The following is a 25,291-nucleotide window of genomic DNA, read 5'->3' on the forward strand; positions in this document are numbered from 1 at the left end:
CTTCAAAAATAATTGAAAATGCCTTGGATGCATGATTTTTTTCCTCTAGGACCTTCTTAAAAATAGTAATTAGAGCCATAGTTGCCAAAACAATCACTCTAAGGAAACACTGCAGAGCCATTGTTTTGATGATGAAAGGAAGCATTGCTGGAATGTTTTCTTAGTCTCTTATGATGAATGGAGTATCACAGTGGTGTATTTGTTTAAAAGTTTTCTTTTGAACAAAAACTATTTAAACAAGAGGATTGCTTAAATTATTTGTTATAGAAAACCAATCCAGAATCTATTCATTTTATTGAAACCATTTGTAGAAATCAGAATGAATATAATATTCCACTAGATTAGATTCATCACCTAACATTAATGTGTAGTGTATATAAATAAAAATTTGTATAAACCCTGAATAAAATATCTTCTTATATGTAACCAGTTTTGGTGGGTAATTTGCTAAAGCTACCAGACTTACCTTTAAAATTATTCTTCCCCAAAGTGTTGATAGCATGCTCTGGATACAGGTTTCTCAGAAGGTTGAATTCGAATATCTCTGAGGATGGCTGTTATGTTAGATTGGAAAAAACAATGTCTTTGTGCATCTTTCGTCTCTTCTATTTAGTGGTCTTCATGCATCTCTCCTGTGTAGTACTGCTTCATCCTAATGATGATGGCAGATAGGTCATCTTCAGTCCATCATGGTTTTTAGGTATTACAGAAATAGTTTCTCTTCAGTTCTCATCCCCTCCTTCATGCTTTACGACTATATGTAATTAAGTAAAACTATGCCCTGTTTGCTGCGAGTATACCTTTAATCTCTGTGCTGTGACATAACAGAGGCATCCATTTTTCCACGGTTTGTTTTCTTAAATTTTGTAACCTTGGATTTTAGATTCCAATTAAATATACTTTTTAAAGATACTGATATTATACATGGTTGGATCTCTGAAATTTTAGTAATGAGTTTAACAAAAATAATTACCCTTTGTACCTAATTAAACAAGATTGTAATCTAGAGACAGGGGTGTTAATTCTTATTGTCTCAGTACTTCTGATATAGTATAGTATTGCATAACGTTTCCCTAAATTTTCAGAAGATAATAAATTACTGTTGCTTATATATGGTACGTGTTTGTGTGTTTGCTGTCTGTTTTCATTTTAGAGCCTCATAGTGTTAATTCTTTGTATTTATGTTGTCCATTGTCAATTAAGGAAGCGAAGGAAAATGTAGTTTTTAATTTTGCTTTCCTCAGGAAATAAAAGAAAGATTTATCATAATCTAACAAGAACATCCAGTTAGCTATTAAAATACCGGTTTTAAGTTAGCTAATTAAGAAAATACCCTTCAAACTTTTTTTATGACTTTGCTGTTATCATTCAAAAAGATGTCTGAGTCATAATATGAATACTTAAAAAGGGTTTGAAATGTTAATAGAAGAAATTTTCACTCTCAAATTGTTTGCAGGAGTGGAGAAAAGATAACAGTATTATCAATTTCGTGTTGCTCATACTGAAATGTGGATTTTAATACAAGATGTTAATATACTAATAAATATTTCATAACTTGGAAATAAAATAACACCTTCTTTATGGATGAAACAAAACTACACTGAACTCTTGATTGTGCAGATACCATCATAAGCATTTTCTAAGCACTCTTTCATTGTACAATGACGTTTTAGAAAATTAAAGTACTTCTAGAGATGTATGTATTTCAGCTGTCAACTTTATTCTTTTACTATTTTGTGCTTTCAAATTAGAGAAGTTAAGTTGTAGTGGAACTCATGAAGTTGATTCAGCCATCCAGAGCAACATAAAAAACATAACCAGAAAAATGCTACTTTTGATCATTGAATCATATTATAAGTCATCATTTCTTGCTATAAATGGAGTATGCTTTATGGGTTTTGGACTCCATATTTTTTTTCTGAGTACTGACTTCTTTTGAGTTACTATGTCTCTCAAAGCTTTAGCAGCATTGATTAGTGGTATATTAAAAGTCTGTGAAACTAACCTAATTTTATATCGGATGATATTCTTTTGAGATTCAGCCACTTTCTTAATGCCTACATAAAGTAATTGAACTGGACGACAGGTTAATGTAGAAGGATATATAGCTAAAAATGCTAATGCCAAGCTATTTTCAATAAGGTTATGTTGGACTTTGTTTCCTATCCTGAACTTCTGCAATGAGCATTGTAATGAGAGTCTCATCAGATAGTCTGTCTTTCCAGTGATTGAATACAGGATAAGAATGTCTAAGTTTTGTGGCTTATGTTTTTGAAACCGATATTTTTTATATTCTTACAAGTCATTTTTGATCATCTAGTATGGCAAACACCACTTAATACTGGCAATCAAAGGCACAAGGCATTTTTTTCTCTTGGTATTCTCCCAGGCCTGTAGGGGGAAGGACATGTTAATAGACGACAACCATGCAGCTTGGTGACAATTAAATACAATGTTGGATGTATTTCTGTGTGAGCAAAGAGGGAACAGCAGCTTATTGCCTATATGAATCGATGGGAGATGTGGAAAGGGAAATGGGGAAGCCCAGAGGTTTACATTTAAGTGGGAATTTGACATGTGCGTAACTGGTGTGTGAATTTTCTAGGGCTGTCACAACAAAATGCCACAAACCGGGTAACTTAACAGAAATTTGTTCTCTCACAGTTCAGGAAGCTGGAAGTACAAAATCAGGAGATTAGCAGGTTTGGGTTCTTTGGAGTTTCTGAGGGAGGAACCATTCCATGCCCCTCTCCTGGCTTCTGGTGGTTGCTGGCAACTGCTAGCATTCCTTGGCTTGTATTAATAGATGCTGCACTCCAGTCCCTGCCTCCATCTTCACATCCCCTTCTTCTGTGCTTCTCTGTGTATCCTTTTCTGTCTCTTACAAAGATAATTTCACTGGATTTCGGGTCCACCTAAATCCTTAACTTATTAAATCTGTTTCCAAATAAGGTCACACTCTGAGTTAATTTTTGGAGGAGGACATCATTCAACCCCACTACACTAGGCAGAGTAGCTATAAAAAGTAAATACCCAAAGGCCTAGAGGCATGAAAAGTTACTGGTACATTCAGGGTAATAAATTTAGAGGAAATGGAGTAAATGGAGTGCTACTGAAGTAATACTGAGAAAGCTGATTGGGAATAGATTAGGAAAATCCCTGTGTGTCACAGGAAGATGTTTAGACTCTGCTGTAAGCATCTGGGTAACAGAAGCCTGTAAACCTTTGAGGTGCATGAGCAGATTTGTATTTTAGAAAAGTGACAGACAAGAGTGAAAGCCTTACAAGACTGAAAGCCTTAAAAGACTAGTTGGAAGATAGAAGTAACATATGATGGGTTCCTGAACAAAAGTGTGGTAGTGATGGATTATTAAGCTTCATATGTGGTTAAATGAGCAGTGAAGAGAAGGTTGAAATGATTTTGAAAATGCTTTGGGAAGCAGGTTGATAATATATGCCTTAACTAAGAAATTTGGTGAGGAAGAATGATACATTAAATTTTTAAATAGAGAATTTGGTTGAAAAGTCAACATTTACTTAATAATGCTTTCTGTCTAGCTTTAGTCTAGATAATTTGGTGATTATAATAATGGCTTCTATTTCAGGAACTTTACAAGATACTTGGAGTCTTGATACTGGTAAAAGTGAAACAGAAAACAATCCAAATCGATTCTGACTTATAAATACATTAGAATTTCAGATTAGAAAAAGATCTGTGTGGAGTTAGGTGCTATAATTAGGATTTCCTGAGTCTTATGTATAGTAAATTAACAACTTCTAATCTAAATTGACAAAGTAATACTTAATTTAGATTTGATAAGTAATACTTGCATTGGTTCAAAAGAAGCTGGAACTCCAACTAATAGTTTATCATTAAGACCAGAAGGCAGAAATAAAAATGATATTTTTATACAGGAAAGATAGCCTGACTAGGAGAGAGAGGATAGCCAAATGTTAGACTGTATTGTGTTTGGGAAGGTATATTGCATCCAACATAATCTATCCTGGAAGATCAGGTAGGTAAATTTGTATTCAGTGCACAGCTAATTGGTTACTATTGGAAAAAAAAGTTTTCTGTTAGTAATATTAGCTCAACAATAATGCATAGTTCTGTTATTTTTTAGAAAATAAGAGGCCGGGCATGGTGGCTCACGCCTGTAATCCCAGCACTTTGGGAGGCTAAGGCGGGTGGGTCATGAGGTCAGGAGTTCAAGACCAGACATGCCAACATGGTGAAATCCTGTCTCTACTAAAAATTACAAAAATTATCTGGGCATGGTGGCTCGTGCCTGTAATCCCAGCTACTTGGGAGGCTGAGGTAGGAGAATTGCTTGAACTGGGACCCGGGAGGCAGAGGTTGCAGAGAGTCGAGACAGCACCACTGCACTCTGGCCTGGCCTACAGAGCAAGACTCCATATCAAAAAAAAAAAACAAAAAAAAAAACGGAGGAATGCCAGTCTGAAAGCTTTTATCCCACCCCAAGTATAAGATGATAAGGACTATTAGAGAAATTTGATTTTTTATATTTCGATTATTTTACTTATTTCCTCGAACTAGCCCTAGTTAATCCATATTGTTATCCATATTCTTACATGTATTTTATGCCTTCTTCATATTTTCTCCTCTGACGTACTCATTATTTCTGGCCAGAATTTAGCTGCAGACAAACTTTCATTGAGCCATTTATATACTCCATATTGACTAGCCAGGGAAAGCCTGAGTGATGTGAAAATCTGGATGATGATGATGATGATGATGATGATGATGATGAAGATAATAATAAATTACCACTAATGTGTTAGGAGCTTTATGTGTTATATCCTTCAGTTTTTATAGTATCCTTATATGAAATTGCCACTGTTATCCCCCAATTAGGTAAGAAAATTATGGCTTAGAGAGGTTAAGTAGCTTGATTTAAATAGGGTTTTACTGCAACCAGACCTATCTAACTGCATAATCTAGATTCCTGAGCCCTTTAATATAGCATACTGGCTCACGTACATCTTTTCTTTTTTGTAAGCCATTAAATTGTGGCACTAAGATTCCGCTTTCTGAAATGACCTACAATCACATCTCCTTTCTGTTCAAAAGTCTTCCATCACTTCCTTATCCTTACAAAATTAGTTATTTCTGCCCTCTTCCAAGGCCCCTCCAAATACAGTGGCAGCCTCTTCCCTCCCGGTGGACTTAACTACAGTCTGTACTGTTTTTAACCTTACCTTTTTTTTTTGTCCTCTCCTCTCAGTACTAGCATTTTTCTTGGCAGTAAAAAGTAATGAAACATTTCTTCTGAAAAATTCCTGTAAGTTTCTCCTCAATGTTGACTTCCTTAAGCTGAGGCAATATTTTAAGGGTTCTCTCCATTCTCCTGTAGGATTCCTAGAATTTATTCATTAGGCATAGAAGATTGTGCCCTTTTCTCAAATACTGTTTAGAAGATTGAAAGGATAAACATAATTTCAAAGGATCTTTGCCATTGGTAATCTTTTTCACTTTTTCTAAACCAAAAACCTCAGAAAAGAGGTTACTAGGTTTTAGAAAAACAAAAAGGTACATAAGGTACATACATATATACATACATATGTGTGCATTTTTAATATATGTATGTATATGTTTGTTTAAATTGCATTAAGATTCTTAACTTTGGAATTTGTGATAGTTTTGCATCATCTTTAGAGAATTTACCATTGCACTGTGTAGACATGGTTTACTAAGCAAATTAAGGACATAAATGGTTTTGTGTGAGTTTTGTTTGATTTGATCAAGAAAATAACTTTTTGTGAACAATAGTATCTTGATTATTTATATCCATAAAGATAATGCTAATTGCAAATATATTTTACATGTATATTTAAGCTTTCCACTTGAGAATTTTAATTGACAGCTGGAGTTACTCTACAGTTTGAGAATATATTTAAAAATATATAGCCATAGCTTCTTCCTCCCTGCCACCCCCAGTTTGATAGTCAGGTTTTTACTATAGTTGTAGGAACTGAGAGGAAATCATAAACAAGAAACTAACTTTATGAACTTCTTGAATATTATTGTTGTGATTTGTTCAGACCTATAGTTTTAGTATTTTCCTTCCAAGAAGAAAAAATACTAAATTGCTGTGCACAGTTTGTTTAAATGATTTTTATCTTTTAGGATTGAGTATTATATTTTATTAATACTTTTTTAAGAAAGTACAATGTATTTTACAAATATTTCAAATAAGTAATCGTTTATTTGAAAAATAAGTTTAGACGCTCTTACAGGACTTATCAAGATTATCTCATTTATTCTTCTGTCTTCAGACATGATAAAAATTGCCTTATTTTTTTAATGCTTTTGTTCAGAGCACCTGTGATTTACCATACTATCTTCATATTTTCATTTTTCACTTAAACTTCTGTCACTGCCTGTTCACTTCCCTTAACCTGCTCATTTCAGAACTATTCGAAACCTCATAAAAACATGTAACAATTCCAAAACCAAGATCTTCAAATCCTGAAATTCACATTATTGCACTGAACTTCAGTTTTTTTCCCTTCTTTTATTCCTGCTTATTTTGATCTTCATTCTTTAGCCATTTTCTTAGATCTCTTTTATGTTACTATTTCCATCATCCCTTGTAAAAGGATTTACGTGTTCTCCAAAGGACACTAAGATTTCTTTCTCCAGAATCTCAATCCTCTTTCTTTTCAACCATATTTTCCTTGCCAATCCCCAGTCCTTTTAAGATTTACTGTCTACTTTTCTGCTACTTGTAAAATACTGTAGAAAGTCAGAAGTAAGGTTTTGATTTAATATATCCCACCGTGTTTGTTGCTAATGTTTCTCAACTGCATACCTTACTCTGCTGAGTCACAGGTCACAGTAAAAGTCACTTTAGATGAAGTTATTTCCTATATTAACTACTACAAGAGTTATCTATGTCCCTTATGTTTCTTCATTTCTTGTTACTCCTTAGTACACTTCAGTCTGGCTCCTTTATGCATAGCTCTATTGATAATTACAGTGTATAAGGTCACCAAGTATTTCCATGTTGTTAAATTAGATGGATGTCCACAGCATTTATAAGTAATTCCTATTTTTCTAGAATATTGTAAACTTGATGGCAACAGTAAATATTTTTGCTTTTCTTTAAAGAACATATTGATCCCAAATAATCCATCAATACTTTTTTGTAAAAGTCATAAAAAATTCAAATACATAACTATGTAAAAGAAAACATAAAAGCATTCCTTTCATTGTTCTCTTTGTAATTTATCATATTCATTCCAAAGGTAACAGTGGTTGACAGTTTTATGTGGACTCTTCTAATTTCTCTTCTATGCTTTTCCACACATACTTCCACTTGCAAGTATATATAGTACATGTTTAATTTACATGCTTGTAAGTATTTCAAATTAAAATTACATTTTTAAAAGTAAAATCTAAGCATACTGTTGCTATTATTGAAAAGAATGCTAACAATAAACATAAGTTGTTGGTGGCATCATAAAATATTTTAGCCATAATTTTTGTCAGCTGTAATAGATGTATTAGTTTGCTAGGGCTGCCATAACAAAGTACCACTGACTGGATGTTTCCAACAACAGAAAATGTATTTGCTCAGGACTGTGAAGCCTACATGTCCAAGACCCAAGTGTCAGCAGGGTGACTTTGTTCTGTGGACTGTCTTCTTGGGATGTAGATGGCTGCTTTTTCCTCCCTGTCTCTTCTCATGGCCTTTATTCAGTCAGTGCGTGTCTATGTCCTGATCTCTTTATAAAGAAACCAGATATTGGTTGAGGGCACATTGTAGTGACTTTATTTAATGACTTCTTTAAAGACTCACTCACCAAATAGTTATATCCTGAGGTACTAGTGGTTTGGGACTTAGAAATTTTTGGGAGGGACTCAAGTCAGCCTCTAACAGAGCATTAATATTCAATTGACCTTTGTTAAACATATTTGTCATGAAAATCATTGGTCACTTATTCGCACTCTTGCTCTCATTTGTAAAGTACTTAAGCAAATACAAATCGCATGTTAATGCCTTACTGATTAAATTTTTGTGAAAGTGCACCTTGGTGGATATTACCTCTTCATTGAAGCTACAGCCATCTTACACAATTAAGAACAACTTTTAGTAACATGTACCTCATTTATTCAGCATGAGATATGTTATTGGTGTTACAAAGCATTTTGAAGACAGTGTGTATAAAGTGCATTGTACAACTTAAAGTATTATTCACATTCTAGGTGATATTATTTTAAATGCTCTATTACTGGAATATGAGGATAAAATTGTGTAATCCTTTACCTCAAACACACTTATAAAGGATTTGAATGATTAACCCATAAAGTAAATCTGTTTAAGTAACAAGTGCAGCAGTATATGTATTATTTTGTTTTGAAATTTTGATTTTTGAACCCCAATTTTATTGAAGTGATTACGCCATCATCCAAAGATAGAGGATTGAAAAAAATGACTTCTCATAGCTATTTCCAACCATAAAGTGTTTTAATTAGCATTAATTTCTACATTACAATACAGGCACTACATTTTATATAGTAGTTATATTTAGTAATTTGTAACTGCTGCAAGTGGTTATTAAAGAGAAACTTTAGAGGTGATACCAACATGGTTCTGAAATAATTGTACTAATGAAGAATTGTGATCTATCCTAAAGCTGCTGGCATTAATGCAGATATTTCATCACTAAATTTCCAAGGTTACACTTCTTTCTTAGTAGGAATGATGAATATACAATTTCTTATCCTCTGTCTGCTAGTTTAAGTTTTTTGTTCAATGTATTCATTTTGATAAAGAATCAGTAAACTTAATTGAGAACTTGAATGTTCAAAGAAAAGATGTGTATTAAGCCCAGAGAATGTCTAAAGTAAGAGCTACATAACCAATTCCGGTATATATTAGTTTTATATTTTCAGATGCTCAGAACTGAATTTTGGATTTTATTATTAATAGGTCTCATGGTAGGATTTCTTCCTCTTTCTACCTCTTTATAATTTAATTTTTCATTTTTTTTGGAAACTATGATACAATGATAAGAGCATGGAACGGCATATTATACAACTCTGAATTTGAATGCAAGTGTCCCTTGACACTTTTTGACTGAGCAAGTTACTAACCTTTTCTGTAAAATGGAAGAATATGTACATCTCAAGATTTATTTTTTCTGTTTCAATAATTAAATCATCTTCATACAGTCCACCCTAATCCAAGACTGTCAGTGAATGCTTGAAATCTCAGATAGTACCAAACTCTATATATGCTCTGCGTTTTTTTAACATGCATACCAGGATAAAGTTTAATTTATAAATTAGGCACAGTAAGAGATAAACGGCAATAACTAATAGTGAAGTAGAAAAATTCTAACAATATTCTGTAACAAATTATGTTATGTGAATGTGGTCTGGGGACTCTCTGTCTCTCCTTTAAAATGTTATTGTATTATACTCATATTTCTTCTTCCTATGATCTGCTGATCTGATAACTGCGTGACCCGCTAGGTGACTAATGGAAGGGTAGTATGTACATTGTGGATATGCTGTACAAAGGGATGATTCACACTCCAGGGGAGGACAGAGCAGGATGGCATGAGATTTCATCACACTACTCAGAACAGCCTGCAACTGAAAACATATGAATTGTTTACTTATGGAATTTTCCAGTGAATATTTTTGGACTGCAGTTGACAGCAGGTAACTGATACCACAGAAAGCAAAACCAAAGTAAGAGGGAACTACTGTACATTGCCTGATTTAAAACAGAAAAAAAAAAAAAAAAAAAAAAAAAAAAAAAAAAAAAAGAAAAATTTCACATTTTTCTAGTGGTAGTCTCTGTTTTAGAAAAAAAAAAAAAAAAAAATGCTTCCAGATGATAAATGCAAAACCCATGGGCATTTTTTTATGGATGTGATGGAACGATTCTCATTTGTTTCTCCTAATTTTTTTCCACATAATATTTCTTTGAGAACATACCTCCTTTTAGTATTGGGGTATGATTTATATACAAAAAAATGCAAAGACCTTATTCAATTTAAGATGAGTTTTGACTCTGCTTAAATATTCTAATGAAAGGGCTGGGTACAATGGCAAATGCCTGTAATGCCAGCACTTTGGGGGAGGCCAAGGCAGGCAGATGACATGAGCTCAGGACCAGCCTGGCCAACATGGTGAAACCCCATGTATACTAAAAATACATAAAGTAGCTTAGCATGATGGTGCACGTCTCTAGTCCCAGTTACTCAGGAGGATGAGGCAGAAGGATCACTTCAGCCTGGAGGTGGAGGTTGCAGTGAGCCAAGATCGTGCCACTGCACTCCAACCTGAACGACAGAGCCGAGACTCTGTTTCCAAAAGAAAAAAAAACACAAAACTTCTCATGGAAATTTTGTGAATGCTCTTTTTTTAAACATTAATACATATTTCTGATTAAGGACAAAACTGAGAGATTTCATATGAATTAGCCAGATTAATTTTTAAAAAGCCAGTTTGAAGTTGCTCTTTATTTTTAAATTAGGCATATTTACAGTGTCACACACTCTTATAAGTAGTAATGATTTTGGTATTTGCAAGTCTATAACATTTTTGAAATCTGTATAGAAAAGGTGTTCCAAAAGTGGAAGTATATTTGATAAAACCAATTTATGGGTAAAAAAGTAAGTGTATATAAGTGCTCCCTTGTAATAAATACACTGATACATTAACCTGCTTGTGCTACATTGATTACTAATGATGAAATATATGTCGAAATCTCTGGAGCAGTATAATTTTAATTATATGCTAATATTATATAATAACTACCAAATATCAATATTTATTTGTTAAGAAACTTCATTGACAAAACACTGCTTACCACAAAAGAAAATCATTATTTAATGAGCTCAGCATAAATATGAAATGAGAACTCTGGTTTTATTAATTTTAAAGAACATTTACTATGTAATTATTTAAATAATCACTTTTTCTCTATTTATACAATTTTTTGAGTTTAACTGTTCTTCATACCATTTTGAGGACTTTACCTTTAATATTAGCTTCATTTGATAAATTTTAAAAAGGGAATTATAATTAGATGTTCTGAATTAAAAGAAAAAATCCCTGAATATTTTGGGGTTTAAATGTATTGTATATTTAATTGTTTTAAAATATATTGAAACATGTATTCAAAGACTGTTCTCTTTTTTTGTCTCCTATAAATAATACCATTTTCCCTGCAATAGAGAGGATTCTAGACTTATGACTGGAAAACAACACCATGGCATTATAAATTCATATATGTTTAAAATGCAGGTCAAATGTTATAGATACTAAGTATTCGAATTGTTTAATAGCAATGAATACTATCCTGTGGCAGAATTTTAGGAAAAACATTATTAAAGGAGGTGGAATTTGAATTGGCCTTAAAGTCAAGGAGAAGAAACATCATTTTTTGAGATGAGTCAGGAAAAGAGATGGAACAGCCTTAAGAACCTGTATAGAGGGCAAAATGAGGATAGGTTTGTTTAAGAAAAATGAAGACTGCTTTTACTGAAATACCTAATTTTGTTTATAAAAATGTGAGGAAAATTATACATAACCTGGTATCCCAATCATGTCTACTTCTAAATCCCTTCTCAGTAAGATCAGATAAACAATTTTGCTTTCTAACATCTATTAATTTCCTTGTCACATTCTACTTGTTTGAAATCCTGTCACAATATTCCTTACTTATCTCAATATATTCTGTTTATAGTTAGCCAGATCTGGAATCTTTCCATGTCAGCTTACTGTAATTTCACCTTTTATATTTCTTTAGCACTTATTTGGACATATACCTAAAGTGACCACCAGAATTCTAGTCTTCATTTCATACCATGCAACTTAATTGACAATTTTTTTTTAATCGATGGTCTGCTGAATCCTGTAGCAGCTCTCAAGAAGAAAGATACTATTATTATCCCCATTTACAAAGGAAGTAACTCAAACACAGAGTCACACCTTCTTCTACTAAATTTTTAGTGTTAAATGAAACACTTAGAATGAAGATTTGATTTTGCCTTGCATGATTAGACATTTTTATGTATATACACGTTTCCTTTTGAGCCAAGAAACTGTGTTTTATATTTACTTTTTATATTTTATGAAACGGTATCTCTAAATACTGAATAGATACTTATTGATTAATTGATTCAAAGGTGTTCGACATAGGTTGCCAAGGGATCTGAATTACCTCTAGCAATTTTAATTTCCCAAAGGTTTGTGAGTAATAGATGATGAAGGTAGTGATTTGGGAAGACAGCTAGAAGTGAGGAATTGGCAGGTAAAGATTAGTGACCCCATAATCCAGGCATGATATGATAAACATTCAGACAGAAGCAGTTGGGTCAAAGTAATAGAAAACTGGCAGTAGAGAAGAGGAAATGCTCACTGGCTTAATGATTGATTGTAAGGCAGAGATGTCGAACTTGAAGCTTAGGTCACTGAAAGAATGACTGTAATATTAACAGATGCATGGAGCACTGGAAAGATAAATTTGTTTGCATGGAGAATATTGACATTTATTTCTAAAGTTTTAATTTTAGAGTGTTAGGACATTCAAGGCAAAATTGTCAATCAGTAGTTGCTTCATAAGATGTGAAAATACAGACTTGGCTGGGACGGGATCTATCATGTAAAAGAGCTGCTGAATTTAAGGGTACGCATCTTCCAAAGGAGAGAAATATAGAAAGAGAATAGAACTTCATGGATAAATAATGTAATATCTCTCTCTTATAATTAAAATACAATTTACCAATTTGGTGACCTCTTCAATTCTCATAAACTTAGATATGTAACTGAATATGTTGATTTTATTTGACATTCATGTATTCTCAATTGAACTTAAATATTAAATGGTCCATATTTGTATTACTACAAAAACTCAAGTATGTGTTTATTGTGAATTTAGTCATTAAAACAACTAAATTTTTTACTATACATTCTGTCAGTGTTGTCACCTTTTGTATAAAAGCACACAGGAAACAAATCTTATTGTTCTTCCTTCAAATACATACATATATGAATGTATTTTTTTCCTTGAAAATACATCCAGGATCAGATCACTTCCTACTACCTCCTATCAAACTGCTTTACGTCACCAGCATCGTTTGTCTGGATTACTGTAGTAAACTTTCTTTGGTCTCCTTGCGTCTAGCTTACTCCATTATAGTCTGTTCTTGACGTACTTTATGTCACTCTTCTGCACACAGTCTTCCTTTTATGACTCACCATATAATTCAGAATAACATCTAAGTCTTCACCAACACATTGACCCTCTTCCTGTTCCTTGAACATGTTTCTGTCTTAAGGCCTTTGTGCTGGCCATTATTCCATCTGTCTTGTATATGCTTCTCCCAGAATCCGTATGACTAACCACCTTCCCTTGTTCACAACTGTGCTCAAATGCCAAGGACGGTCTCTGTGGTGTTTATCCTGACCCTCTTCCCATTTAAATTGCAAGCCACTCCCCATTGTCTATACTTTTGACTCCCTTACTTTTTTCTGCTTTTTCTTTTTTTATAGCACTTTGCACTTGCAGTACATACTTCATTTTATGTTGTACAAATACACATGTAGTCATTGTTTTTTTGTCTGTCATCACACACACACACACACACACACACACACACACACACACACAGAGCCCCATGAGGACAGAGATATTTTCTTTGTTCACTGTTTTATCTCATATGCCTGGGAATGTACATTACCGTGTATTAGACACTTAGTAAATATTTGTGGAATAAATAAACATGACAGCAAACAACAGCAGCTAACACTGAAGGTTTACTTCACACTTTTCCAAAAACTTGAACTTACTCTACCTTAATAAAGTAGAGATCCATTTATCCCCATTGCACATGCCAGGAAATGGAACCGTGAGTTGGCTAAATAAAATGCTCAATTCCACACAGAATCCAAACCTAGCAGCCTGGTTTGGAACCAGAGGTCCAAACCATTAGAGTATGGGATTTCTGTTAAACATCATTATTGTGTTTAGTGCTATAAAATTTTGTGTTTATTTTTGTAGACACAAGCTCTTATTCTGTTGCCCAAGCTGTTACGCAGTGGCATGATCATAGCTCACTATAACCTCAAAATCCTGGGCTCAAGTGATTTTCCTGCCTCACCATCCTGAGTAGCTGGGACTAGAGGCACTTGCCACCACATTAATTATTTTTTATAGGGACAGAGTCTCACAGTGTTGCCCAGGCTGAGTGGTCATGTATTTACAGTAGAAGCAGAAATGATATATCATTGTTAAATATGGTGTGGGTGGGTGTGTGTGTGTGTGTGTGTGTGTGTATGTATGCAGAACATTTCTCATATACTTGATTCACACTGATAGTTTACTGATTAAATATAAAGATGAATCTTGTTGATCTGTAGTCATCAAATAGCAAGCTTAAATAGAAAATTACACCAAAATTTAAGTCTCATTTGGCAGCCTCAACCGTTAACAACCATTATTAGTTAAACACGGTCTGAAGGCCTGCAAAGCAAAGCCATGGTACTGTCAACCATGTTATATAGGCCTAACATCTGAGTCTTTATCAATGCCATTTGTATATCTTGGACAGGTTTCATTTATCATATTGTTGTACTATATTTCACATCAAATGTCAAGATAAAGTCTCTGATGTCAAAGATTTAGAAGCAGTGACTTTCCAGATTTGCTCATCAGAATGCAGTAGTCTTGGACATATAGAACAAATGGATGACATTAGATTTCTAAAGCTACTGGCATTAGGTGAACTTTAGGGGAAATGTCATTCTTGAGATCATATAAGGGAAGTTTCAAGAATGTAAATTAAAGCTGTCTGAAGTACTGGACATAGTAGTCTAACATGATATAATGGAACTAAGAGAGAGATTTTATTTTATTCCAATTGAGGGTAGTGACCAAAAATAAATATAAATCCAGATAATGATCAAAGGGCAATATATAACAGATATGTTAAAAGATTGATTATTAAAGAATAATTCCCTGGCCACCCAGGGTTCTTATTATCTGTGTTAATGTGCTTATAGAATTGTCACAGTATTTTCATGTGAATACTGAGAGTATTATGGACATTCATATTCACAGGGATATCAAAAAAAGAAAATATGAGACTATGCTTAAAAAAAGACAATGATTCTTATTTTTTGTTTAAACTCATTTTATAGACTTTGCTTCATAATAATATCTTTTTATCTCCTAATCACCCTATAAGAAAAAATGATCTGTACTCAGAAAATGAATTACAGAGTGGTTACATAGCTTTCCTGGGGAAAAATCGTTCAATTTATTGGCAAAGCTAGATTAGGGCACAGAGAACCTGTTCCTAATTCATTTCTTAGACAATCAGGAGTGCAAAATATTTGGTGATATGAAATGAGTAACTTCATCCTTAATGCAGAATTATGTAAATATTAAACTATGTAAGGTTTTTTTTTTTTTTGGTCTTGTATTTTGGATTTACATTTATAATACTGATAGGAAAATATTAATGTTCCTTGATATAGTTGCTTTTTTCCCCCAGGATAAAAAGTAAAACACACATACATAGATTATATTATACTTAACTTATATACCTGATGTGACAGCTATGAAAGCATTTGCAGCATAGATTTATGTGTTTTCTGTATCTCACATTAAAAGCTATTCAGGGCTGGGTATGGTTGGCTCACTCCTGTAATCCCAGCACTTTGGGAGGCCAAGGACCTCCCCACCCTGAGGTCGGGAGTTTGAGACCAGGCTGACCAACATGGAGAAACTCTGTCTGTACTAAAAATACAAAATTAGCTGGGCGTAGTGGCACATGCATGTAATTCCAGCTACTTGGGAGGCTGAGGCAGGAGAATTGCTTGAACCCGGGAGGCGGAGGTTTCAGTGAGCCAAAATCACACCATTGCTCTCCAGCCTGGGCAACAAGAGTGAAACTTCATCTCCAAAAAAAAAAAAAAGCTATTGAGTTGAATTTTAAAATGCTGAAGGATATAATACTTTTTCATTTTGAACCTTTAATTGCGTTTAGTTGCACAAGAAAATTCTATGAAAGTAATTGTACATTTCAGTTTTGTTACTGAACAAAATGAAATCTGTAAGTCTAGAAATATATTGTTATCAACAAAACACAAATTACTAAAATTACTTAGCGGTTCAGTCATCGGACAGACTTTTGAAGTTTTTCTTTGTATTTAGAAGACACTACATCTTATTGTGTTGTCATATTTTTGTTCAACATTTATTTGGAAAATACAGTAGCATGAGAAGTTCTCTAACTGGTTGTATTAACAGTTCTGATCAAAAAGTAAAAGGTATTTCCTGAAACATAGCTGATTCTCAGTAGCTGTCTCACTAGTATCTGGGGCTTAAGGTTGTTTTACCTTGTCCTAGGAGTTTTCCATACCTGCAGTCTGTTTTTGTTGGCTGAGTTTCTACAGAGGGGCAGTTTTCATGAACTATTGCAGCATATTCTGCTTAGGTGTCCTTAGTATTGATGGGTTTTCTTTTTTTCTTTTTTCTTCTACTTAAAACACCTAGACTGCCAGTCATTGACACTGCAGTAAAGGGAAAGTTCATAAGGAGACCTATGTCTCCATTTTACTATTAGGACGGATAGCTTTTTATGAAGAAGGTAGTGAATAAGACCAAGCATTGGGGCCACAGTTAACCAAAAATATGTGCACTTACCTAGTTTCTGGTTAGGAGCAGCTGAGCCACCATTTGATTCTTCTATCTCCAAAATGCTCAGTTTCTCTCTTCTTATAATATTTACTATGCCATGTACAGTATTCTAGAGACTGTCTCAGAATACTAGACAGGATGATTGCAATCTGAATTTTCAAAAGTATGCTGCTTGTTATGTGGTGTTGCTTAATCTGCCTGATTAACTTCATGTATATAGAATCTTCTGTTGCTTGAGCTCAACTTGCCACAAGCTCTCTATATGGCTTATATCTCTAGAGCTCTGAACTCCCACTGTTCCACTGGAAATGTTTTGTTAAAACAACATCATCTTAAACTAGTAAGATATTTTCTCTGAATGTGTAGCAATTCATTTATTATTTTACAAAACCGTTTTAAAATGAACTTCTTACTAGTGAGTTTTCCCTGAATATGTAGCCTTTCTGAAAGCTTTTACAGTATTACACATTGCCTCTTCCCATACAGCCTCCTGAAAAACGTAGTATTTATTTAGTCATGGCTTATAGCTCATCAGGATTGCAAATCTGTGGTCCTACCACAGACCTGTTGTATTGGAATTTCCACATACAGAGCCTGAAAATCTGTTTGTTAAACAAGTATCTCTAGTCAGTTTCATGCACACATCATTTTGAAATTCTTTTGATAACCACTGACTTAGGTTAAGTGATCAACCTTTTTGATCCTCACACAGGAAAATAAAATTCCAAGATGACTTTTTGAAGTGTGACTGGACCAGGTAAGGATTTTATACTCTACACAGGTCAGGCAATAATTAGTTCAACTGACACTTGGCTAAATCATGTCCTACAACTTCAGTTGAAAAGAGAATGGTGATTTGCTACTAACACCTCACAGAAAAAACATACTTTGAGTGGCAAGTAATCAAGATGTGTCACTGTTTTCATGAAGAACTGTTTTATTTCTCTGTTGTAATCATTTTTTAGTTTAAGCCAAATATCTAATGAAGTGCTTAGGAATTTCAAGTACAAGATATGTGCAGCCTCTGGGGAAATCAAACAAGTGGCATTCTTTGTCACCTGGATGTAGATAATACATATTTTTATCTCTTCTTTCAGGCAAATCCAGAAGGACTTGGCCTGAGTATTTTATTATCTGTATCACATCTGCCATTTGGTGTAGAGCCTAGTAAGAAATAATGCTGCCTGGAAGAAGACCCCAAGCTTAGGACTAGAAACATGTAACTAGTAAGAAACAGAGGACTCTCCTATTAGAATGTTAGAGTGGGATTTAGGCTTATTTTCTGCAGTGAGAGTGATGACCCAAGATACTTCCTATCTCAGGAGTTCAGAAGTATTATTTTCTGGACATTAGCATTCTAAAAAAGAAACTGAAAAGAAAATAATTGTTAGTATTTTAGCACACAAAGGAGACTCTGAACTGCTGTCATTACTACATTTCTACTAGCTGAGAGGTTTTGAAATGCTATCTTACTCACTTGGAATTACTTAGAGGTATGAACTGAATTCTGTCCCTCTAAAATTCAGGTGTTGAAGCCTTAACTCTCAATGTGACTGTTTAGACATAGGGTCTTTAGGAGACAGTTAAGGTTAAATCAGGTCATAAGAGAAGGTCCCTAATCTAATTGGACTGGTGGCCTTGTAAGTGGAGGAAAGTAGAGAGACACCTATCTATACCTGTCTGCTCACAAAGAAGACGTCATGTGAGTACACAGTGAGAAGGTGGCTGTCTTCTGACCAAGGGCAGCCCTCACCAGACACCAATCCCATTGGCATCTTCATCTTGGACTTTGAATCTCTTGAACTGTGACAAAATAGTTTCCCTTGTTTAAGCCATGCTGTCTGCGTTATTTTGCTATGGCAACCAAGCAGACTAAGACACTTAGTAAAAATAAATTGATTCTATTATGCACAGAAAAGCAGATCTCTCATTTTTTGTAGACTTTGATCAGGAAAACTAGGGCCCTTCTACTGGAAAATATAGCATAGTCTAGATGAATTTCAGAGATAGTTAAGTTCATTTAAAAACAGTAAGGCAACCCTTTTGACTTAAAGTGTTGTCAAAGAAAATACAAGATTTTTTCCCTATCGTTGATTTCTAGGTTGACAGTAAATTATCATGTTTTCTTTTCTTTTTTTGCTATTGCAGTAATTTCTGTATTATAAAGAATACTGAATCAGATGCTAAACAACTGAGAGATTATTACTTAAAAGATTTTGTTAGATTTCACGTGTCCATTGCCCTTGTTCTAGCAGGTAGTGAATAAAGGACTGAAACAGGCTGAAAGGATCCACGCTAGTACTTTTTCATGATGTTTTCAAGGAGGGTGAAAGAAAATAGATGGAAAAAATTTGCATGTCATTTCATACTGATTGGAGTAAAACTACATGACAAAATTGGACTGAAAGAATTCATGTAATTAGTGAAAGATAATCAGCAGTGTTTCCTCTAGCTGTGTACAAGCTCTTGGTTTATTTTGCAATCATGTATTTTAAAATAAAAGAAGGAACCAAAAAGCATTAGGTAGCTTTGACCTGAATTGAGACAAATTGTCATTTGGGTATCTTTCAACACTGTCAAATCTAGTTTCATTTGCCATTTACTTAATGTTATAATTGGTTCTTTTAAAAATAAGTTACAGTTTAAAAATGTATCAAAATTCAAAAATGTCTTTGGATTGATTTAAGCTTTTTTATTTTTTATCTTTTATTTATTTATTTTTACTAAGGATTATATGCTGAAGCAAATAAATGCCAGCACTGCTCTCAGTGAATAAAAGAGAAATAATTAATTTGAACCCTATGTTTTACTGTCTTCAAAATGGCTATTTTCTGGCGTATATGTATTACTGAACAACTTTTTGCACTCTTCTTATATTAGAATTTGGTTTTGATCCAGAGCTCATTTAACTAAGGCAGTCTTTGTTGGCGTTAATCAAACAAGCTGGTTGTTGATATCTTTTGCTCTCAAGGCTGATAATATCAGGTTGGTATAGAAGGGACTTGCTTAAGTTTACAAAAACAACTTACTCACTGGCAAGAGAATTTAACTCAGATGTAGTTTACTATTACTGAATTAACAGTGGGCATAACCAGTGATATTTACTGTCTGTGAGTTACATAACTTAAGACATTAAAATTTGGAATCTGGTTTGAATCTTAGATGATTAATGATGACGACGATAGATTACATTTATTGATTTACTAGTGTGTTTCTGGCATTAGGCTATTTTACATGTATTATCAATTCATTTCTCACATTTTATTATTTTGATCAAAGAGTTTAACAATCTGAAGTTTAGAATAATTTGTTCAAGGTCTCACTTGTGGTAAACCTAGGATAGAGAAATTACTTCAGGGAATTTGACTAAAATCCATTTTATAAACTATTATAATACTACACCATTACCTTTATGCAGTCAATTTCCAATTTGCAGATAAGGAAACTGTGGCCCAAATTACTGAAATGATGAAGTAACACCTACTTTTTTAAACCGAATGGCTATTATTAGCACTGGAAACTGACTTCTAAGTTCTGTTTGTTTTTTGTTACCACAGCTACCTTCTCAAGTAACAACCTGTTGGTACACCCTAGCCATTCTTATTTTCAGAACAGTGTTTAAAAGGACTTTTTAAGGAGTATTTACTGCTAGCACAATTTTAAAATAACATTGAAAAAGCAAAACATACTGACTGGTGTCATCTTCCCATGAATTTAGGAATAACGTAAGTGGAATCAGGTTTATTTCACATGCTGATATATAGTATATTTAGCTTTGTTTCCATTTTATTTTCATTAATTCTTTGCATAAGAGTTATAGAATTGGCCGGGCGCGGTGCCTCACGCCTGTAATCCCAGCACTTTGGGAGGCTGAGGTGGGTGGATCACGAGGTCAAGAGATCGAGACCATCCTGGTCAACGTGGTGAAACCCCGTCTCTACTAAAAATACAAAATATTAGCTGGGCATGGTGGCACGTGCCTGTAATCCCAGCTACTCAGGAGGCTGAGGCAGGAGAATTGCCTGAACCCAGGAGGCGGAGGTTGCGGTGAGCCAAGATCCTACCATTGCACTCCAGCCTGGGTGACAAGAGCGAAACTGTCTCAAAAAAAAAAAAAAAAAAGAATTACAAAACTACTATATCAAACAAAATATTTAATTTTTTTTCAAGTATGTTACTTGAAATTAAGAACATAGCATCATTGATATATATTATTTTTTATATTATGATATGCAAACTTCATCTAATATTCTACATAAAATTGGGCTTTAAGTCATGGGTCATGGTAACTAACTGTCTTATGAACTTATTTTTATGAACCATTCTTTTTATTTTATGTTGGTTCACATATGTTCTATGAAATATTCAGTGGGGCTGGGTGTGGTGGCTCACTCCTGTAATCACAATACTTTGGGAGGCTGAAGTGAACATCACCTGATGTGAGGAGTTTGAGACCAACCTGGCTAACATGTGGAAATGCCATCTCTACAAAGAATACAAAAATTAGCCGGATATGATGGTGCACACCTATAATTCCAGCCACTCAGGAGGCTGAGGCAGGAGAATGGCTTGAACCTGCAAGAGGGAGGTTTTAATGCACAGAGATCATGCCACTGCTATCCAGCTTGGGCAGTAAGAGTGAAACTCTGCCTCAAAAAAAGAAATATTCAATGGACTAGACAAGTAAAAAACACATTTATTAATGGCTTGTCAAAACATTTGTTCCTATGGAAAAATTGATAAGTATCCTTAAGACTGCACACATTTTTTTCTTGACTGTTCATCTGATCTGAAAATGCATTGCTCTTATAAATACAAGTTAAATACATATTTAGGAATAAATTACCCTGAGTTGCTGAAATTTCTCTCACTCATGAGAATTAGTAAAAAATCAGAGAGGAAAATAAATGAACATCATGATTTAGCTTTAAGGGAATTCATTACTCAATATTCCCTTTTTCAAAGGATTTTGAAAGTTTATGCTTCGGTTACATAGTAAGACCAGCTTAAAATTGCAGACCTTAAGTGAATTAAGTTATTGCTTTAAGGGCCCCATAAATGAAAGCTAACTATCTAAGGTCAGTCCTTAAGATCTCCACAATACTTGTTCATTCTTATTCTTGTGCTTACTCTTACAACTTCTGATGTGTGCCAATCATCTCTATGTTCCACATAAGTAGAGAAAATGTGTTCTTGTGGTTTGTGTATGTAAGCTCCTTGAGAACACAGATATTTTTTCCTGTAACTGCTGGATTTCTGTTGCTTGAGTTGGTGCCTGATACATACTAATTGATCAATTAAAAATTGCAAACAAATTCAAGCTTATTAAATCCTGAAGGGTCTTAGAGTATCTAGTCTTGATGTGATTTTGAAGACAAAAAAAAAAAAAAAAAAGATGTACAAAAGTCAAATGTTAGTATATATTCGTGAATATTATCTTTTAAAATATCAGTTCAACACACTAAATTCATTTATAAAAAAGAAAGAATTCCTGAATGCTATTTGTTTAGAAGATAAAAACAGCTTCTCAGCCGTTTGGTGAACAAGATACAAAGTTTGTTGAAGTGGAGACTATAAAAGGATTTATGTTGGATTACTTTTGATCAATTACACTATCGTGTATCATACTATCGTATTTGATTTTCAGGAAAATATGTTGAGGAATATCCTCCTAATCCTATTTTAAAGATAAATGAGGTTAAGTAGTTTGTTTAGAATAACATAGCTAGTAGGTGGCAAATTCAGACTTGTGTCCAAAGCCTTTCCTCTCTCCCGCCTTATCTATACAAGAAATATGGTACAAGTGTTACAGATCAGTTTCATGAAATAAGTCTCTAAGGACAAAGTGTGATTTTTTTTTTTTTTTTTAAACTCAGCTGTATTTTTAAAGTGAAAAGAAGTATGTAGGTTTCTTGTTACTGTGCCTGGAAACACAAAAGGCATTGCATGATACAGTGTTTTTCACACATTTGAGAAAGCATCAAAGGGTTCTGAGTAAGGTAATGATGGGATAGTTTTGTCACTACTTATCTGAATGACAAATCAGCTCTAGGGTGGAGGTGCGCAGAATAAAGGAGGCTACTGTAGTAGTCTAGGCAAGAGATGATGACTGCTTGGACCAGAAATCTTTGGACCTTATTTTTTAGGCTCCTTTGCTAGTTCTTCCTGGGCATGGTGAAAATCAGTTTAATTTGGAATGAATGTTGAAAGTAGAGCCAACAGTATTTTCTGAATGATTGGCTTTGTGGAGAGGGAGCGAGGGAGGGAGGAAGGAGAAAATAAAGGCAAGGAAAAGGGCGAAAGAAAATTAAGGGCAGAGACACAAAGGTAATTCCAGGATTTTTGCCTAAACAACTGGAAAAATTAAATTACCTTCTCCTGAGTTAGGGGAGAATGGGAGAGAAGCAGATTCTGGGATAGAAACAGAGGCATATCAGGAGTTTCATTTTAGCTGTTTTTTGATTTCCAATATATCAGACTAGATACAGACATGATATTAAAGCCATGAGATTGGATGAGAACACCTGGGAAGGCTGAGTAGAGGGAAGAGGCCTAAGCCTGTGGAGCGCTGACATGCTCCAGAGTCTAGAAGGTAGTAAGGAAACGGCCTCCTCCTTCTGAGGAGGAAGACCTAATGAGGTAGGATCATCCTCAAGATTGGGATCCTGCAAGTCAAATGAAGCAAACATTATAAAAAGTGAGTGGTCAGATGCAGCAGATTTTTCAGGCAGATTAAGTCCAATAAGATTGAGATATGACTATAGAATTTGGTAATGGGGAATTCCATTGATGAAATTGATAAAAGATTGATCAGAGAAGATTCTGTTACTGAAAGCAAACAGAAAAGGTTATACACCACTTACCTAGAAGATGTCTGAAGTTATTCTCTAAATTTGTGATTCTCATGGAGACAAACTATCTTGCAGTTGTTACATAAATTTGGGCATATTATTCCTGTACTATTAAACTCAGATATGTTAGTTATATAATGTTGATTTTTATTACTTTAACTGTTAACATTTAATTATCTGATTGCCAAGTAAAGTTTTTAGTTTTACTTGAGGTTCCTCCTGTGTTTTGGTAAGTTGTTTTTATATGGTAGAAAGGGCATGCATACCTATATGAACAGTCCTAGGTTTCAGTCCAAACTTCACCAATTACTAGTTATACAATCTTGAACAAGTTAGTTAAATTTCTATTAAGTCTCAGTTTCCTCATTTGGAAGATGACAGGTGATTACTTTATATGATTGTTAATCAGCAGTGGACTGGATAAAGAAAATGTGGTACATATTCACCATGAAATACTACACAGCCATAAAAATGAAATCATGTCCTTTGTAGCAACATGGGTGCAGCTGGAGGGCATTATGCTAAGCTGATTAATGCAGTAACAGAAAACCAAATACCACATCTTCTCACTTGTAAGTGGGAGATAAACATTGAGTACACACAGTGAGGGGAACAGTAGACCCTGGGGCTTACTTGAGGTTGGAGGGTGGGATGAAAATGAGCATTGGAGAACTACCTATCAGGTACTTTGCTCACTACCTGGGTGACAAAATGATTTGTACACCAAACCTTAGCAACCATGCAATTTACCCATGTAACAAATCTGCACATGTACCCCCTGAACAAGATGGAAGAAAAAAAAAGATACCTTGAGGAAACTATCTGAATCGAATGATACAGTTAAGCATCAAAAATGATGTAAAAGTTGAGGCACTGATTTAATAAGGTGTTAGATTTTTTTCTCCAGTATTTTTTTTTAATAAACAGAAAACCAAAGCAAAGACATTTATTTAAAATGACTGTATAGCAACTGATAGTCATAAGAGAGATTAACAGCAGAAATAGTTATGGGAATCAATTTAGAAGCCAAATAATCTAAATAGAGATTTATGTTAGATTTTCTATAATCAACTGGTATGAACTATATGCTTAATAGGGTAAAAACAATTTTAAAAATTATGTTTTGAAAAAATTTAAATGCTATAGTGAAATGTATACATTTATAAAGCTGACTCCTTATTTTAAAAACTTTGATAATGTATAAAGTAGTGATTAGATAGTTGATCATTTCTGACTTATTTTAAAGGATGAAAAATCATAAAAATGTTTTGCTCTAATTTTTACCTTATGCTTTTAATTGTAGTTTTGCAATAACTCTAAAGGGATCATTATATTTTATGTGTGAATGTTTGTGATAAATCCTTTAACAACTTAAATTTATTTTTGATAACTAAGTTGCTGCCTACAGTTTACAGTATCATCAACCAACATTGCCATCTATTTGCATTTAACTAATTATTTAAAATAATTATTAATAGGGACTTAATTAGTAGAAAGTAATAAAAATTGAATTAGTAGAAATCTAATTAGATTTTTCCATTGTTTATCTTTAAAACAATTATGTGGCTTTCGAAAATTGTAATTTTTGGTTTTTGTTTTTTTTTTTTTTTGTCTTTCTTAATAGAGCTACATTCATGGGAGCAGCCAGGCTCAGTTTGTGGCAGAGTCACACATTATTCTGGTACTGAGTATCCTTTTTAAAATACTGATGAATTGAAAAGGGCAAGACAAAGCTACATGTTATTAAATTGA

At 33.9% G+C, this 25,291-nt stretch overlaps 1 protein-coding gene and 1 long non-coding RNA gene across 6 annotated transcripts in view; one reads left to right on the forward strand and one right to left on the reverse strand.

Moving 5' to 3' along the window:
- The window catches only part of TUSC3 (tumor suppressor candidate 3), a 208,936-nt gene that overhangs the window by 150,667 nt on the left and 32,978 nt on the right, over nucleotides 1–25,291 (forward strand). For 3 of the 5 annotated variants that reach the window (XR_012513225.1, XM_039461087.2, XM_003935553.4), the window contains exon 7: nucleotides 25,164–25,227. The exons of the other annotated variants lie outside the window; for them this stretch is intronic. Coding sequence is in view for 2 of the 3 variants with exons in the window: in XM_039461087.2 (XP_039317021.1) it covers nucleotides 25,164–25,227 (64 nt within the window). In the remaining variant the exon portion in view is untranslated. The remainder of the gene's footprint in view (nucleotides 1–25,163; nucleotides 25,228–25,291) is intronic. 5 annotated transcript variants of the gene reach the window in all.
- LOC141580846 (uncharacterized) overlaps nucleotides 1–25,291 on the reverse strand; it is a 181,817-nt gene that overhangs the window by 1,603 nt on the left and 154,923 nt on the right. Inside the window, exon 4 of the long non-coding RNA XR_012513226.1 lies at nucleotides 467–652. This is a non-coding gene — a long non-coding RNA (uncharacterized LOC141580846). The remainder of the gene's footprint in view (nucleotides 1–466; nucleotides 653–25,291) is intronic.

This window comes from Saimiri boliviensis, chromosome 13 (assembly GCF_048565385.1).
Source record: "Saimiri boliviensis isolate mSaiBol1 chromosome 13, mSaiBol1.pri, whole genome shotgun sequence".
Classification (NCBI taxonomy): domain Eukaryota; kingdom Metazoa; phylum Chordata; class Mammalia; order Primates; family Cebidae; genus Saimiri; species Saimiri boliviensis.